General features: G+C 36.7%; 1 protein-coding gene across 4 annotated transcripts in view; it reads left to right on the top strand.

The window, feature by feature from the left end:
* The window catches only part of HOMER1 (homer scaffold protein 1), a 147543-nt gene continuing 130321 nt past the window's right edge, over positions 1 to 17222 (top strand). For all 4 annotated transcript variants that reach the window (XM_074201365.1, XM_074201366.1, XM_074201368.1 and 1 more), the window contains exon 1: positions 1 to 90. In XM_074201365.1, coding sequence (XP_074057466.1) covers positions 86 to 90 — 5 coding nt within the window. In that variant the 5' untranslated portion in view covers positions 1 to 85. The remainder of the gene's footprint in view (positions 91 to 17222) is intronic.

The raw sequence follows: 17222 nt of genomic DNA, 5'->3' as shown, positions 1-17222 counted from the left end.
CACGCGTGGATCACGTGGGAACCCACGGCGGTGAAGCCGCCCACGAGAGGCTGCTTGCTCCGGGGGAAGTTTTCACTGGGCAACCATGGGGTAAGGGTTTTGCATCGAATGAGGTGCAGAATCTTCCTTTAGGGGAAAGTCGGGGGGCGGGAGTGGAGCCCCAAGGGCTGGACGTGATTTAAACCGAAGTCCTCTATCTTGGGCCGAATTCGCGGTGATTTAGCGTTAAAGATCGCAGCCTTGGGATCTCACCTTTGTAGGATCGACCTATCTTTAAAGGTGTTTTAAGAAGTTGTCGTTTTAAGGATCTTGACTTTATACCCTTTTTAAAAAGGCACCCCGAAAAATCCTTCTCCTTTCTTAGAATTCCTAAACCCTTCAATAATCATACCTGCAGAATTCCATTGTTTGCTTCCCTCGGCTCCCGGCGTGGGGGGTGGGTGGCTGAAGATTGAATTCTCTTACTGTTTTCCCCGGCTTGTAAACTTTAGTGATAGCGGTAGTAGTAATAAAAATAATAACTGATGATTTTGTAGCGTTTTTGAGGTTTGCGAAACCGTTTACATACATCGTTTCATCGGAGCATCACCATACTCCAGTAACATAGTATCTGTCTTTTTTCTTAATTCCATTTTGCTCATGAAAGAAACTGAGCTTTATTTTCAAGTGACTTGTGATTTCAGATAGGAGGTAGCATTTGAACTCTTGTCTTTCCCGACATTACCCCTTCCACTGCCACACGCCCTCCGCTATCTACTAGAGAGTAATAAAAGCATTTATTTGGAAAAGCATCCTCAATATAAACTGCTGTCTGATGTAGTAGAATGTACTGAGACTTCTGGTTTAGGCTCAGATGCCTGAAGCTGCATTGTAAAGAATTAACTTGTCTCTTGAGGCATTAAAGTGGCAATCACTGGCAGCTATTGTATCTATGGGTTTCTGGTGCTTCATGAGAGTTTCTCTCCATGTCAAATATTTTTATTTTGCAAATTCACTTAAAAGCTTTAGGTTGAATAAAAGCAATATTCCCCCTTTTGTTTAATGGGGGAACTCCCTAACCCTAACTGCCCATATTCCCCTAAAGAAACGGATTAATGCTTCCTAGTTGTAAATCATCTCAATATGGGGGTGAATCAATACTTAATATAAATTTAAAAATATTTTTCGATTAATTCAAGAAATAGGATTGAAAATACTGACAACTTTATGGTATAGGAACTACCAGTTAATGTGTGCCATTAATCTTTGCCTCTCCTTTATAGAAATGGGTCCATGTTTTACTTTTCAAATACATTACATGTGTATTTCAATCTTTGGTGGTATTTAGTGTCGATCACTGTACAAGACCTGAACTTTCTATTATAATTTGTTCAAACGTGATGCTCATAGATTTAGAACTGGAAGGGACTTTAAAGGTCACCTAGTCAAACTCACTGATTTTACAGATGAAGACTTGTCCAAGGTCAGTTGAGAAGTAGTGGCAGTCTGTACTTTGAACTCAGTTCTTAGGCTTCAAGTGTTGGTGCTGCCTGGGTATATATTTATGGAATTTACACATATATTTAAGAAATAATGTAAATATGCAAAGAATAGGTTTAAATAAAGGAATGTATGTATGTCTAGGAGATTTAAGCAGAAGACTTTCAAAATTCATCCTAGCAAAATGATTTGTATCTTGTAAAAACTGTTATATTTTTTGAAAAAATACATATTCATCTTTAAAGAAAGATTTCAGGTTATGCTTTTTTTTAAAAGCTAGAATTTAAAATATTACCATTAGTTTTAAACAGCTCTCTGTTGGGTTCAGTGACGTCCTCATTCATTTGGAAGCAGTAAAGGCTTTTAAAACTTTTTACTTACAAGTGTGAGTGATTAGGGAAAATGTCTGTTTATGTGGTAGGAGAAAGACTTAATGGAAAAAGAGAGTAGACTAGGCATCTTAAGAGTCCTAGCTCTCTAGAAAGTCTTAGCGCTCTTATTACCTGGATGACCTTGGGCAATCATTTAACCACTTTACTCTCTCTGGACTGCAGTTTTTAATGACTAGATGTTCTCTTAAGGCCCTTTTCACCTATAATTGCTTTATTATTATTTTTTTCTTGCTGCCTTAGCCTGGGGTAGGCTACCTTTGTGATGCTTCTTGAAGTGGATTTCCTTTGGAGAGAGTTATTTTCTTTAAAATCTCATTTTTCATCACTCTAACAACAGTAATGGGGGGAAATAATTACAGCTTAAGATATTTGGGAAAGTGATCTGATTTAATGTTAGATTACTCTTCCAAACTCTTGGAAAAAAAGAAAGTTTAAAAATGGCTTCCTTCAAGTAGCTTCAGATTTTTCTATTCTGATTGAAGCACGTTGGAGGGCAAATGGAGTGGCGGCTCTTCCTCTGAGGACTGCACTCTCATATTAGAATAAAGAGTGTGAGTGCAATAAGAAAAGTAAGTTTGCCACAACCTTTTTTTACTGATAAAAACTCTTGGGCTCAGACCCCCCCCAATACCAGTACATTATACATAATGACATGTTTACTGATAAAACTCTGGGAATCAGACTCCAAATATCAGTACATTATAAATATTGACATAATATTAAGCTAGGTTGCTATCGATTTTTATTTTACAAATTTTGTTCTCCTACTTTTGTTTTTACATCTCTTGGTTTTCTCTCTATATCTTCCCCCAAGAGCCATTCCATAAAACAATATGTAACAAAAAGAGGAAGATAAGGAAATGTAGCAAAACTAACCAACACATCAACTAAGTGACATTAGAGGTACATATAACCATAGTGTCCCACTTTTGCAAAGCATGAGGCAGTTGCATTCTCATACCTTTTTTGGGCAGCCTCCAGTTCTACCATTGCAAATTACTCAGCAGTCTCTTTTGATTTTGTTTTGTTCTTTTTTGTTCATGTTCTCAGCATGATTTTAAATGTGTTAATATGCTAAGTCAGGTTAATTCCAAATAAGGTGACAACTTGCAATACACAATCTTAAAAACTTGAAGAAAGATTAAAAGGACAGTTTGAAATTATTGTTTTCAAAGCTTGTTTCACTGGCTTTAACACTCCTATTTTAATTTTGGACAAGTCACTTTTCAGACACTGGACCTCAGTTTTTTCCCCTTTTAGGTGACTTTTGGAGTCGGATTAGAGTAGAGTTCCTTTCCAGCTCTCAAGTTTTGTGTTTCTAGAATCTCTAAGTATAAATACTTAGGTAGGTTTAAACTTAGGTCTGGAAAATGAAAGTAATGGATCATGCTAAAAATTATGCATCTTCAATTTTTTGAATCCATGCAAAACTGACACTATCTTTCGACAGTGGAACCTAGATTTGCTAAGGTGGCTTAAGTGTTAGATAGTTATACCCGTTATAATTTGTAAATGAAGTTAAAAGATTAATATGACTGTAATCTTCATTTGAATTATTAAGGTGACTGTGTGTCAAAGTAAATTTGGCAAAAAAAGAATTTTTGTTTTTTGGGGGGGACACAAAAGGAAAGAAAAAAAGAGTAACATAGGCATAGTCATTTGTTGATTTTTCACTTGTCTTCTGCAGAAAATTTTAATTCCTGGAAGATAGTAGGATATGAAAGACAAACAAATCAATTGTAGTGTTTTGGATGATGTGTACTATTCTTACCTTTAATAGCTCTGGGGACACTGAAATGATTAATTTGCAAAGTACTTATTACTGCCCTTACTTAAATAAAGTTCTTTAAAGCCTCATCTTCTCCAGTGGGAGTACTTCTAAAGTATGAGAACACAAAGTAGATTCCAGTCTACCAATTGACACAGAAAAGATGTTTTTCCAGTAAGAGATTGCATATAGCTATAGTGGACTTAAAAAAAAGATAATGAAACTTTATTATTTCTTATAAAAGTTCTTAGTATAAACAAGGGAGAATCTGTTGCCTTTAGAATGGATTGAAGATTTTCATGTGACAAAATGACCATCTCAACAGATTACTGTCATGGTGAATGCTGACAAGGTTTAGGATTCCATTAGGTTGGATTAGAGAAATCTTCCTTCATTCTTACTACAGGATTACTATCATTTCCCTTCTCATTGCCTTTTCTCTTGGTATGAATTACAGAAGCCCTTCAATGTGATAACTCTGCTAAGGTTGAAATCTGGAAACTGCCACCTCTTCTTGCTAGGAGCTTTGGTTGTTGTCTTCAATTGGGAGGGAACAGTTGAAACCTTCCAGAAACTAAGGTGCCTTGAGACAGTAGCTTCCCAGTTTAAATCTGCCCAAGTTTAACTCCAACTTCATAAGATTCATGGCTGTGTATAGAAAAGCAAGGAGATCAGGAAGGTCACTTAATGAAATTCCTCAGACCTTTAAGTTACTGAACCAAAATTTAGAACAGAATCTTATTGAGTGAGTAACATGGCTTAAAGAATTGCAGTGAAGGGAAATACGTTCCCTTGAAAATATCTGCATGTCCATTTATTACCAGAGAAGATCCATTTTTAGATACCATTGAGTTTTTATTGATCACCATGTCTGTTAATAAGTCAACCCTTGATTATTATTTTTTTTTTTGCAAGGCAAACGGGGTTAAATGGCTTGCCCAAGGCCACACAGCTAGGTAATTATTAAGTGTCTGAGACTGGATTTGAACCCAGGTACTCCTGACTCCAGGGCTGGTGCTTTATCCACTACGCCACCTAGCTGCCCCTTTTTCCCCTTTTTTTTCAACCCTTGATTATTGATAGTTATGAAGTGTACCACAGCTGTTCTATGTGAAACTAATCAAAAAGCATTTTATATTTTGTTTAGATTTTGTAGTTGTTATTGTTTTTTTTGATTATATGCTTTCAGTTTGGGTTTATGTGAATCACAAATTTACTTCTAAGCTAATAATGAAGCTTTGAAGACCTGGCTGAGAAGTAGTTGGGCAGCTGTCAAGTATTTCCTTCCATATCCCTGTTCATAGCTTCTTTTCAACCCATTCTGATGCTGAGCCTTTTTCCTGAGGATGCAAATTCTGTACCTGGCTAAGCAGAGCTACTGAGTCTCAACCTGTCCTTCTCTCAGTGCCCCTCCCTGTCAAAGAAAAAGAAGGGGGGGGGAAACCCCAAAGAGATTTACATTTACATCTTTATAAGGGCTTCCCTGCTGGGATATGCAGAGTAAGAATAGGAATGATCTGCAATGTCAACAAAGCAAGTAATTAAGCAGACAACCATAGATAATCTGACTGTCAAATTTGGAAACAAGATTTTTATAGCCTGAGCAACATGAGCAGAGACAGCATGGTTTAGCAGATAGAGGGCTGTTGGCTCTAGAGTTAGAGTTGTGCTGTGCTTTTTCTCCAATTTTAAATCTAGATTTATTTAACTATATGTTTAGTTCCCTTCTTCCCTTCCTCATATATATCTAGAATATAATTTGGTAAAATGTAGGCTGTTCAAAAAATACTGTCATATAGTATGGAAACAAAAATTATACAATTGAAGGGAGACATTTCTTTCTTTTGAAAATATCTGTAAACTCCCAGAAATACCAAGAATCTGAGTATTTTGCTGTTTGATAAGATCCTTGTAAAAGTCTTTTTTTCAGTAATCACTGATTTTCCGTCTTTGAAGAGGACATCTTATTTTCACAAGTCCCAGCTCTCTGACACATGCTGACTATGTGACTGAACAAGTCATTTAACCTTTTGTGTCATGAGCAATTCTCTAAGACTATTATCCAGATTGTTGTTGTTGAGTCATTTTTCTATCATGTTCAACTCTTTGTGACCCCTCTTTTGGAATTTTCTTGGCAAAAATACTGGAGTGGTTTGCCATTTCCTTCTCCAGTCCATTTTACAAATGAAGAACTGAGGCCAACAGGGTTAAGTGACTCACTCAAGGTCACAGAGCTAGTGAATGTTTGAGACCAGATTTGAACTTACTTCCTGCTGACTCTAGGCCTGGCACTATTCATTGAGCCACCTAGCTACCTATCCAAAATTATATATTTGAAGAAGTTTCTACATGGAGAGTTACTGACTAATGAGAAAGTGTAGTTCAAGACCAAAAAAGTGGTAGTATGGATTTTTGTAGCATGGATATTTCAGATTGAACTGTTACATATCAATATTTATGGAAAGGTTTAGGGGTTAGAGGAGAATACCATATCTGAGCTTACCAATGACTAGGAAGGAGCCTATTTATATTTTGAAATAAGGTTAATTTTTAATCACATGTGGCAGTGAATAATAGCCCTTTTTTTTAGTATTTTCTTTCAGTGTAGTATATGATTGATACCTTAATGTTCTCAAGGAGTTAGTTTCTCTTTCCACACTTTTCAGGAATTTACTAATCACTGATAAGATCAGATTCTTCCAGTGCCCCTTTTCTCTCACATATATAACCTGTCCCATTAATACTATATGACTGGAGCTGATTTTTCATTCCACTTTTCTGCTTTATGAATTTTTCCCATTGTTTTCTGGTAGTGATGCTAGCGGGAGCTGTGAATAGAAATGGTTTTCTTTCCCCATTTCCTCAAAAGGTAGAATATTGAATTCCCTCCAGTGCTTTTTTGCCTATTTAAAGGTAGAATAGATCCTGTCTAAAATCTCACTTCTAAGTCTTCTTTCCCTATCACCAGGCTGTCACACAGCCTTAGTTCCTTCTTGCCAAAGCTTTCTATCCGTTCACTTATTCTTCCAACAACTCATGGGGGGTGGGGGAGAAGGGAAAGATTCTTGTGAAATTGCCTCCCAAGGAAGGCATTCCTTTGCCCTAGATGTAGAGTACCAACTACCTGGGGCAGCAAATGATGTTTTATCAGCACAGTGTTGTAACTTGACTTCTATATTTGGAAGCTTCTATAAGACTAATGATTTTGTTGATATGAATACTTCCTCCCCAGAATCAGATCATGTAGCATCTGCCTCAAAGGATTATTATGAATACCAAAAAAAGATAACACATAACCATTCTTAGTTCATGGACCATACAAAAGCAGCTGCAGGTTAGATTTGCTCCTTGCCTATAATTTGCTTTTCGTTGCTCAGTTTTACTGTGGGTCCATCCCCCCCCCCCAGTAGGATGATACTCTGTTTTGTTAAGTTAAGTTATTGGTTGTAAGTCTTTTACTTTTTGGAATTTTTCATTCCATGTTCTTTGCTTCTTTAAAGTGATAGCTAATAAATCTTGAGCAATTCTTGATATTTTTAATTATTTTTTTCTGGATTCTTAGATTATTTTTACTTGGTCTGGAAGTTTTGAATTCTGGCAATAATATTCTTGAGGGTTTGCATGTTGGATTTCTTTGGAGCATTGACCTAGTAATTGTATCTCAACTCAAAACTTTTACCTTGTCATGGTCTTTTTAAACCTTTGTCATTTAGAAACTTGATAAGCATGCCATCTTTGACTTTTGACATTGGTGAAGATTTTAAACTCCATAGGTCCAAGAACAGATTCTCAGGACATTCTACCAGAGGTGTCCTTCCAAGCTGACCTTGAACCATTAAAGACCACTATTTGGTACCAGTTCCCTTAATTTTAAATTTAACTAATTATACTGTCATTGAGCTCATGTCTCTCCATCTTTTCCACATAGTAATATGAAAGACTTTGTCTAAAATGTTGCCAAAAGTAAGGTATGTACAGTACCCATCCACTTGAAAATAGCTTCCTCAGAAATGAAGCAGTGTTTTAGTTGAATAAAAATATGTGTATATTTCTTTTCTGTCTTATATATCTGCTATTCCAGAGTCTGTCATCTAATCTATTTTATGGCCCATGACTTGCACAGCAGAGTACCTCTGTGATTTATATTGTTCATTAGATTTGTGGAATGAACAAGTTGTTTTAAATGCTCAGAAAGACTTCCATTTACTCTACAGAACTTCTTGAGTTCATTTCACAGTCTCAGGAAACTGGTTTTACCAATAGTTTCCTTGATTTTGAAAGGCTCCCTTCTATAGTAAAAGTCAATCAGGATTGATAGAAGTACATTTTAACTACTCAAGAATGGAAATATTTCAAATTTGAGTAAGCAGCAATGAAACTATAGTGCTTGACGATATATTTTAATCCATCAGTATGCATTTATTCAACACTGGATATGTTCTATGCCTTGTGCTAAGTTCTGGACATACAAAGAAGACAATAAAACAGTTGCCTCTTGCCCTCAAGAAGCTTATAGTCTAATGGGAATGTATGGCATGTGCAATATGTGTGTGTGTTTTCAAATATAAATACATGTACATATATATGCACATGTATATTTATATGTGTAAAATTATTTACATAACATATTCAAAGTGAATATGGTTGTTTCGGGAAGAGAGTTTCACTAGCAACCCTGGAATTTCAAAAGGTTGAGGTAAGAAAGAAATACATTCTAGGAATGGAGAGACAGTAGGGCAAAGGCAAAGATAGGAGCAGAAGGGTCATTTCACTCTCTGTGTTCATGTACACTCATGTACATGTTTCGATGTACACATGATGGATATGCAATGTGTTCTGTGTGTGTGTGTGTGTGTGTGTGTGTGTGTGTGTGTGTGTATGGTGTTGTTTGTTCTTCATTTTTGAAGAGGACCATGACATAGAAAGGTAATGCTTTGACATGCAAATGAATGGATTTAAATGTGCAAAATCACCAGCCTCACTTTCTCCTGTGGAGCCATCTGAGTCCAGTGACCAGATAGCAATCAGGATGACTGCAGATGATGACCCTGATTGCAGTGGGAGATCTTGGACTTTTTAGTTAAGGTCTTTAACAGGTCTCAGTTTGACTGAAGCAATACTCTTTCAGCAATTAAATATCTATTCATGTGTGTATATACACATGGATACTTATATAACCATATGTATATATGTATGTATACATGCAGATAATAACAGCAAATAGATTTTAGAATGAGGGAAAGGAATAATGTATTAGAAGATTGAAAAAATGGGGAGTGAAGAGACTTAAATACCTAACAGGAGTTTATATCTGGTCCTAAAGGTAATAAAGAACTATTGAAGTTTATGGAATGGGGGTTTGGGGGGTTTGATCAGACCAAGACTTCTAAGAAAATCACTTCGATAGCTAAACAGAGGTTGGATTAGAAAGGAGAGAGGCATGTCAGGGACACCAGTTAGAATGCAAATAGTCCAAGCAAAAAATGATAAGGACCTGAACCAGGATCATAGTGGAGAGAAGGGGATGATGGATGGAAGTGATATTTGTCATGAAAGAAAGGGAAAAATTTAAAAACTTTGGGGAGAGTGTTTGTGCTAGAAACAGTAACAGATAGGGAAGTTATGGAAAGGAGCAGATTGGGGGACATTTTGAATTTGACATGGTTATAACATATCTAATTGGAAATATTCCGTAGGTAGTTGGTGATACAGGAATGAAGCTCAGGAAAAGTGGATAGGTTTATACTGGTAGTAATTTTCATAGATATTATTGAACCCTTGAGGGTTCATGAGGTCACCAAGTTATTATAGAGAGAAGAGAAAACATCCCAGGCAAGTCTTAGGCTGCAACTGCAATTTTGTTTAACATGGATGATGAATAAATAAAGGATACTGAGAAAGGGGAAGAACTAGTAGAGACCTTTGTCCTGCAGACTCAGAGATAGAGGTTGAAAGGGATGAAGATTGAGACAACTATTCAGTTTATTAATGAAGAGATTATTGGTAGCCTTGCAGAGAGTTTTATTTGAATGGTGAATTTGGAAACCAGATTGTAAAGATGATTATGGATGTCTTTTTTAAGGAGTTTGGAGATAAAAGGCAAAAGAAATATAATGACAATAATTAGAAGGAATGGAAAGTTATGAACTTTTTTTAAAAGATAGGGAAAGAGTTTGGAGATGAAAGGCAAAAGAAACATGACAATAATTAGAAGGAATGCAAAGTTATGAATTTTTTTTTAAAAAGATAGGGAAAGAGTTTTGTGGTCTTTGTCAAGGAGAAAGGTTACCTCTTCATTAGTGGTGGGAGAGAATTAGGAAATGGTGGGAATCATGTAAAGCAGTTGTGAAATGAGGGAGAGGGAAAAAACCCCCTTATTGAAGGGTCTCCATTGTTCTTAAACATGAAATAAGGACTCCAGCTGGGAGTGTGAAGGGAGGAGAAGCTGCAAGGAGATTGAGAGAATGAGGTGGAGAATCAATGGGGAGTAAAATAATTGTCTTGCTTCAGTGAGGACTTAGCTGAGGATAGATAGCAAGTCATCATGGTTTCATGGCTTCTATCTCTTTTTGGCACCATCTGAGTTGGACTGTAGGCAAATGGTGGGAATAACTCAGGATTGGGTTTAGCAAGACATGAGTAGTGACCAAGTTGAGTGGCCAAGAAATTTGAAAGTAGAAGCTGTTGTTATTATTGCTGCTGTTTTTGCTATTCCTTCTTCATTTTTGAAGAGGACTAGTGTCATCCCAAATGGTATCTTAGGGTTGAACTGATTCAAGAAGGGTTTTGTCAAGGAAAGTCTAAGTAGAGCAGGGATGATATGTCTAACAAATCTGGGAGGTAGAGAGATGGCAAGTAATGCAGAAGAAAAAAATATAGGTTTAGTGGGGTAGGATGTAAGGAGAAATGGAGTGAAAGGCAATCATAATTGGATAAAGCAATTTTGGAGTTCACAATCATGGAAGTGGAGCACTTGTGAGCAATAGCAAGTTCATTAGCATAGTTTAGGTGGAATGGAGGAGTAGGTTGTATGAGTTGAACCGCCTAAGTTGGTAGCTTCCTGTTTTTGAAGGAACATCAATCTGTGAAATCAAGTCCCTAGTAGGGGACATAGGGCATGATTTGGGATAGAGAGGAAGAGTATCAATCAGACACAGGACTCGAGGAAAGAGAATGTCCTCAGGAAGGTATAGTAATGGTTGGAGAGCAAGACACTGTGTGTGTGTGTGTGTGTGCGCTCATGTGTACGCAATATAGTGCTTAGGAGCTCCAAGATGTACAGGATTGAAATGGTTAGCTTGGTTTTCTCCCCTCCCAGATGAAAATTCTACTTTCTGTGGTTCTTTGCCTTCCCTCCCCCTCATGCATACAGACTGTCATCAGTTGCCTCCCTCTCTCCTATCCTGAATCCATAACTTGCTCCCCAGTGGAAAGGATCTTAGGACTCATTGGATGTGTAAATTCTGACTAGAAATAAAATGAACAGTTATAGACAGGAATGTTTCCCTTTTTGGTCCCCTATAAATAATTTCCAGTAATTTTCTCAGAACCAGGGAGAATTTCTCATTTTCCTGGGTCAATTGCAGCAAATGGAAAAGATGGAGAAGCCTGAGGTTGGTACCTTGGGGCTCACCACTGCCAGATTCATCTTCTGTAATGCACAGATCTGTTCACTTAATTCTTTTGCTCAAAAGGGATCAAACGTTCCCTACTGGTCACTGAATCAAGTCCATCTCCTTTGTCTAGTGTGCAGGGCTCTCCATCTTTTGATACTGATTGCCTTTCAAGCTTTTATCTTTAATTTTTTCCTTGCTTCCCTTCCACTCAGTTCACTAGCCAAAAGGGTCTTTTCTAACATTCCTGAATATAGGCTCTTAGATATAGAGGTGAATGGGACCTCAGAAGTTATCCATTCTAACATGCTACCTCACTCCATTTTATGGATGAGGAATCTGAAAACCAGAGAGGAGGCTCAGTGATTTGTTTCAAGGTCATATGAGGGAGTGAGCATCAGAGGCATTCCCTGACTTCAGTTTTGGTCTTTTTTCTCCCTTTTTACCATATCTCCACCTGTTAAAATTCTCACTGGCCTTCAGTAGTCACTTCCTCTTGCAGTTTTCTTAATTCCTATCATTCAAAAGTAGTCAGTCTTTCCTGCCTTTGCATTGTAATAACGGTATATATGTAAGTCTCATTCACTTAGCATACTATTTTCTTTTTTGATCATTTACAACCTATGACCCATCACCCTGACTGGATTGTAAGTTGTCTTCATTCCTCAAAGCTAGTGCAGGGTCTTACTAGAATTAGGGGCTTAACTAGCTCTGGTTTGGGAGTCAGAGTTTCTGGGGTCGAATCCTGGTACTGCTTCCTGCTTGTTACCTGTATGACCTTGTGGAATTTTATTTACCTCTAAGGAGCTTGGATTTCTTTTCTGTAAAATGAAGGAATAGGACCTCCTTTCTAATTCCAGAGATGGTGATCATTCTTAAAGATTTGTTGAAATGAAAGTGTATTTCTTTATAAAGTGACTGAACTGCCACTTCTTTTCCTTTGTGATTTTTAAATTAAGTTTTATTTTAAATTAAGAATTTTTCTCTTCCTTCCCTACCCCCTCCTATTGGGAAAAAGAAAAACAAAGCCCTTTAAATAAATACACACAGTCAGGCAACAGAAATCCTGGCACTGATCTTGCCCTAGAATGTTTCTCATTCTGCATTTTGAGTCCATTGCTTCTCTGTCAGGAGGATGAGTAGCTTCTTCATTATCAGTCTTCTGGATTCTGGTTCATGGAAGAAGGCATAGTCATTTTGTATTTTTTTAGATATATTGAAATTGTGTTATAAGATTTAAATTAAAAATTTCAACAAATTTGATTTGGATCTAGGAGACTGTAGCCAAATTTTAAAGTCAGACGAAATTTTCAGAGAGAGAGAGAGAGAAAGAGAACAAACAGAATGCTACCTAGGATTTGATTTTCTCTATCTGCTCCTTACCATGTGTCCTTGGGGAAGTCACCTTCCTTGGACTTCCTCTTAGGGTGATAATAAGATGAATCTAAACATAATAATGATGATGAAATTGAACATTGCTTATTAAGTGATCTACCCATTAACACCTCTGGTTAGTTTATCTGTACATAAAGAAAACATGTATGTAGTGAACCATGGCAGCTATCTACAGGCAATGCTTTATTGACCAGAGTGACTATGCCAGATCAGTGGACTTGGATTTTTTCTCTGTCATACTTGGTTCTGACCTTTGTATTGTTGTCATCCCCTTTTCTGGTAGTTCTGGTTTCTAGAGCCCCAATTAAGTTCAATATTTAGCTTTAGCACTGAGCCCTCTGTCTTCCTACTCTGAGACTTCAGAGGTCTAAACCATCAAGTAATCCTAGACATCATCTAGACCTACTCTATCCTCTGATTGAGAATAGAGAACCTTGGTGCTTGACATATGTGATACCCGCCCCCCCCCCAGATTGGAACAGTAAGACTAGAGCCACTCACAGAACAGGATGGTCTCAAGCAGGAGCTATAAGGCAGAAGTACAAGTGTGGGTCCACATTGGGTCCATTTTTTTTTTTACAGAAACTTACTGATTCTACTATTTTTGCCATCTCCTGGTCCTTTTTAATCCTCATCCTCCTTAACCTTTCCGCTGCTTTTGATAAGGACATTCTCCATCTTTTAGTTACCCCCTCCCCAATTCTATCCTCCCTGAATTTTGTTTCTTTGCTGTCCCTTGATTTTTCTTTCTACCTATGGTAACCCTTGCTGCTGAGTCTCTTAAGTTGACTTGTCATTCATCTTGTGCTTCCTAAGGGTATATCTGTCTTCCTCCAGGCTCTGTTGTAGGCCTTATCTTCACTCTTTCATTGTGATTGTAATTATCCATCACAAGCTTCTATGCAGAACTTACCCAAATTTGTATGTCCAGTCTTTTAATCCTTGCCCCTGAATTTCAGTACTGTGTTGCTAGACTCATCCTATTGCCATCTCAAATTGAACATGTCAAGAAAATGCTAGCTTCTTGAGGGCAAAGAGAGTTTCATTTTGCTCTTTGTATTCCCGATATTTGGTCTCTTCCATATTATAAACACTTAATAAAAGTTGAATTGTCATATCTATTAGAGACTTCAAATGAACTGAAATTAGATAATATTTTCCACAGGAAGTCCTTGCTAACAGCTTGCCCTTCTACAGAATGCCTTATATTAGATAACCCTCTTAAAGTTATTTATTTTTTTTTGCTTCATGCAAATGTTTATGTTCTGTTTATAGTTTTTTTCCAATTAAATTCTTCATAATGGTCCCTTGAAATTTCTTCAGTGGGTTGTACTGTATTTGCGTAGTAATGGAATTTGATTTTAAGGAGCTCACAGTAACCATGCCAGGAAGTCCAATGATTATCAGCCATTGGTTCTTTAATGGAATAGATGAGCAGAGGATGCTTTGTGCTTCTTTAAACCCATTGTATATGCCACAGAATCAACTTGTATGTGTCTTGGCATGTGGGAGCTAAGCTTGATATGTACTTGACCTTTTGTCCTGTTGTACTGATTTAAGATAAGGAGGTCATTTGAACTAGATCTTTCCAACTCTAACATTCCAGGTATCTGTTTGTAAAAGAGGGCTATGTCTTTCCCATCTGGCATTAATGAATTGAACTATATAATATATGTTTATCTTTGGAAGAGAGGTTCTGTCAACATTATTTTAGTGGTGGTATTACTACTCTGGTATTTGAATTTTGGTGTCACGAACCATGCCATGATTAAAATTCATGTGCTCTGCTTTATAGCTTGCCAGCCTCAATGTATTTATCTATCTTGTTTACTCAATACAGCTGAAGATGTGGACATCAGGAGTAGGAAAAATGCCAAGCTACTTCTTAATAGAATTTCATTCCTTTTCAAGTCTGGATCTAGGTTGCATTTGTTTGTATTTTTTTCTATTCAGCCTCTGTCTCTAGAAGTTCATCTTTGATACTAACTTACCTTCCTAATATTGTTAGTAACAATTTTGTTTTTGTTGCTGTGGTTCCTATTATAGAAAATGCAGTACTCCGGTTTTCTAAATTATCACTGCTTAATGTTGTTACTGTCTGCGTATTTGAAATAAAAATTATGAACTAGTAAGAAGAGTTAATGAAATAAATATTTAAGTATTTCAGTTGAGGCTGTGTTTCCATGAGAATAGGATGAGTTGTGATATAGGTACAAGGAAAGAGTTATCAAAACACTAGGTCTGCTGGTAGCAACAATCCCAGTTTATCATGTGAACATAGCACACACATGATTTTTATCAGTGGATTTTTAGTCTTAAATAGTCTATTTCAAATGAACTTGCAAAGGAAGCTTTAATTTTGGAGCCAGTTATTACAATAGGTGTTCCTGTTGACAAATAGGAGACATATTCATTAGACTGTAGCAATTAAAAAGAGAGAAAAAAAATCTGTTAGTTTCTTGCTTGCTATATGGCTGGAGAAATATAACTGTTTTCCAGTATACCCTCATGAAATTTTAAAGTAATATTCTACAGTGCCAATATGTACTTTTGTCTTCTCTGAATTTACATTCTAAAAGGAATGTAGCATGAAATGTTAGTCATGATTTCAGTTCTATTTATTGGTAATAATAGCTGCCATTTATATAGTGGTTCGTTTTTTGTTTTTTAGATTTTTCAAGGCAGTGGGGTTAAGTGGCTTGCCCAAGGCCACACAGCTAGGTAATTATCAAGAGTCTGAGGTTGGATTTGAACCCAGGTACTCCTGACTCCAAGGCCAGTGCTTTATTAACTGCGCCACCTAGCCACCCCTATTTAGTGTTTTAAGATTTTTTTTTTGTTTTAGGTTTTTGCAAGGCAAATGGGGTTAAATGGCTTGCCCATGGCCACACAGCTAGGTAATGATTAAGTGTCTGAGACCGGATTTGACTCCAGGGCCTATGCTTTATCCACTGTGCCACCTAGCCACCCCTATGAAGACAAGTCTTTTGACTTTTAAGTTCAGAATTCTATAAAGAGCGGTCAAGATTCTCTGCATAAGGAATTTCTTTAAATTTTGAATACATTGGAATTCCTTCTTGTGAAAGATGGTTATATTGTAGCATTTGTGGTACATGTAGCACTTATTGTTGCTGGTTATATTGCATATTCCAAAATATTAACAATTCTAATGAGAGGGTACCTGGGCAGTGAGAACCCTTTAATGTCACTATGCTAGGTGCTAAAAAGATCTATGAGTAAAACTTAGATAGATGATATCTACAGATAAAAAGAAAGAAAAAGCTTCATATTTGGAAATATTTCTCATAATTAAAGCCATCAGTCACAGCCCGTCCTTGCTTTTGGTGACTATTTTTATTTACATAAAAATTTACAAATAAGAATCATCTCACTTTCAGTAAAGCTTTATATTTTCTATCATCGTAGTTTCAACTTACCAAAACTATAATTTTATCTGTGGTTAAAAACTCCTTATTAAATCACAAGACTAGTATGTTTGGTTAGCCAAGAGATCCAGAGTCAGCTTAAGAGGTTTTTTTTTTATCATTACCATTTAAAAGCTGGTCACTTTGAAATAAAATTTCTAATTTTTCTCATTGACAATCAGAATTACTTGTAATTTCTCAAAATTTTAAAATATAAAATATTTTATTCTTTTCCCCAATTACATGTTAAAACAAGTTTTATAAAACATTTTATATTTTATTTTTTTGAATTTCAAATTCTATCTCTCCCCCCTCCCTAAGATGGTGAGCAATCAAATATTGGTTATAAATGTACAATCATGTAAAAACATTTACATATTAGTCATTTTGTGCAAAAGACTCATAATTTCTTGAATTTTTAATGAAAATTTTCTTGAAATATCTGTCAATTTTTCATGAACTTAAAAGAAATTTAGAGTTTTTCCTGGGGGTTTGGGGACATTGGAGAGAAAAGAGCAGATGTCACTGAGTCAGGCCAGAGGTACAGCCATTGCCATGACCCACAGTGTAGGCTTGCTTGCCAGAACATGAAAAAGCAGAGCAGCTCAGGGACTCGAGAGATCATGCAGCAGAAGCAGAAAAAGGCTAATGAGAAGAAAGAAGAACCTGAGTAACTCTGTGGCTCATGCCCATGTCTCTTTCCCGTTACTATGTGATTGGAGGCAATCCCATCAAGTTCTCACCTCCTCCTGTAGCTCTCACAGGTCCCAGAATTTATGGCATTCTATTAGCCCTGTGTGTCTGCAATGGATTCCCTCTGAGCATCCTTCCCCCCACCAGGCAGCCTTACTCTCCTCCATGGCATTCCTGGGGGTGAGGGGGCTACCTTCTTCCAGTGTTTTTTATTTCTATGGGGCTTACCCCAGAGTATTAAAAGTAGCTTTGTAATTAAAAAAAAAGTTTTTCTACCAGGTAAATTTTTAATATTTTAATTATTTTTAACTTAATTTAAAAAATACTTTTATCTGAAGTTATGAGGATCTGACATGGGGCATTTTGTGACAGAACTATGAGGCAAACACTGTGAAGGAGAAAATGATTTCTGCCTTCAAATAATTCTTGATGTAATGGGGAAGGATGCCATGAACAA

Source organism: Macrotis lagotis, chromosome X, assembly GCF_037893015.1.
Source record: "Macrotis lagotis isolate mMagLag1 chromosome X, bilby.v1.9.chrom.fasta, whole genome shotgun sequence".
NCBI lineage: Eukaryota > Metazoa > Chordata > Mammalia > Peramelemorphia > Peramelidae > Macrotis > Macrotis lagotis.
This window is presented reverse-complemented; position numbering and strand designations above follow the sequence as displayed.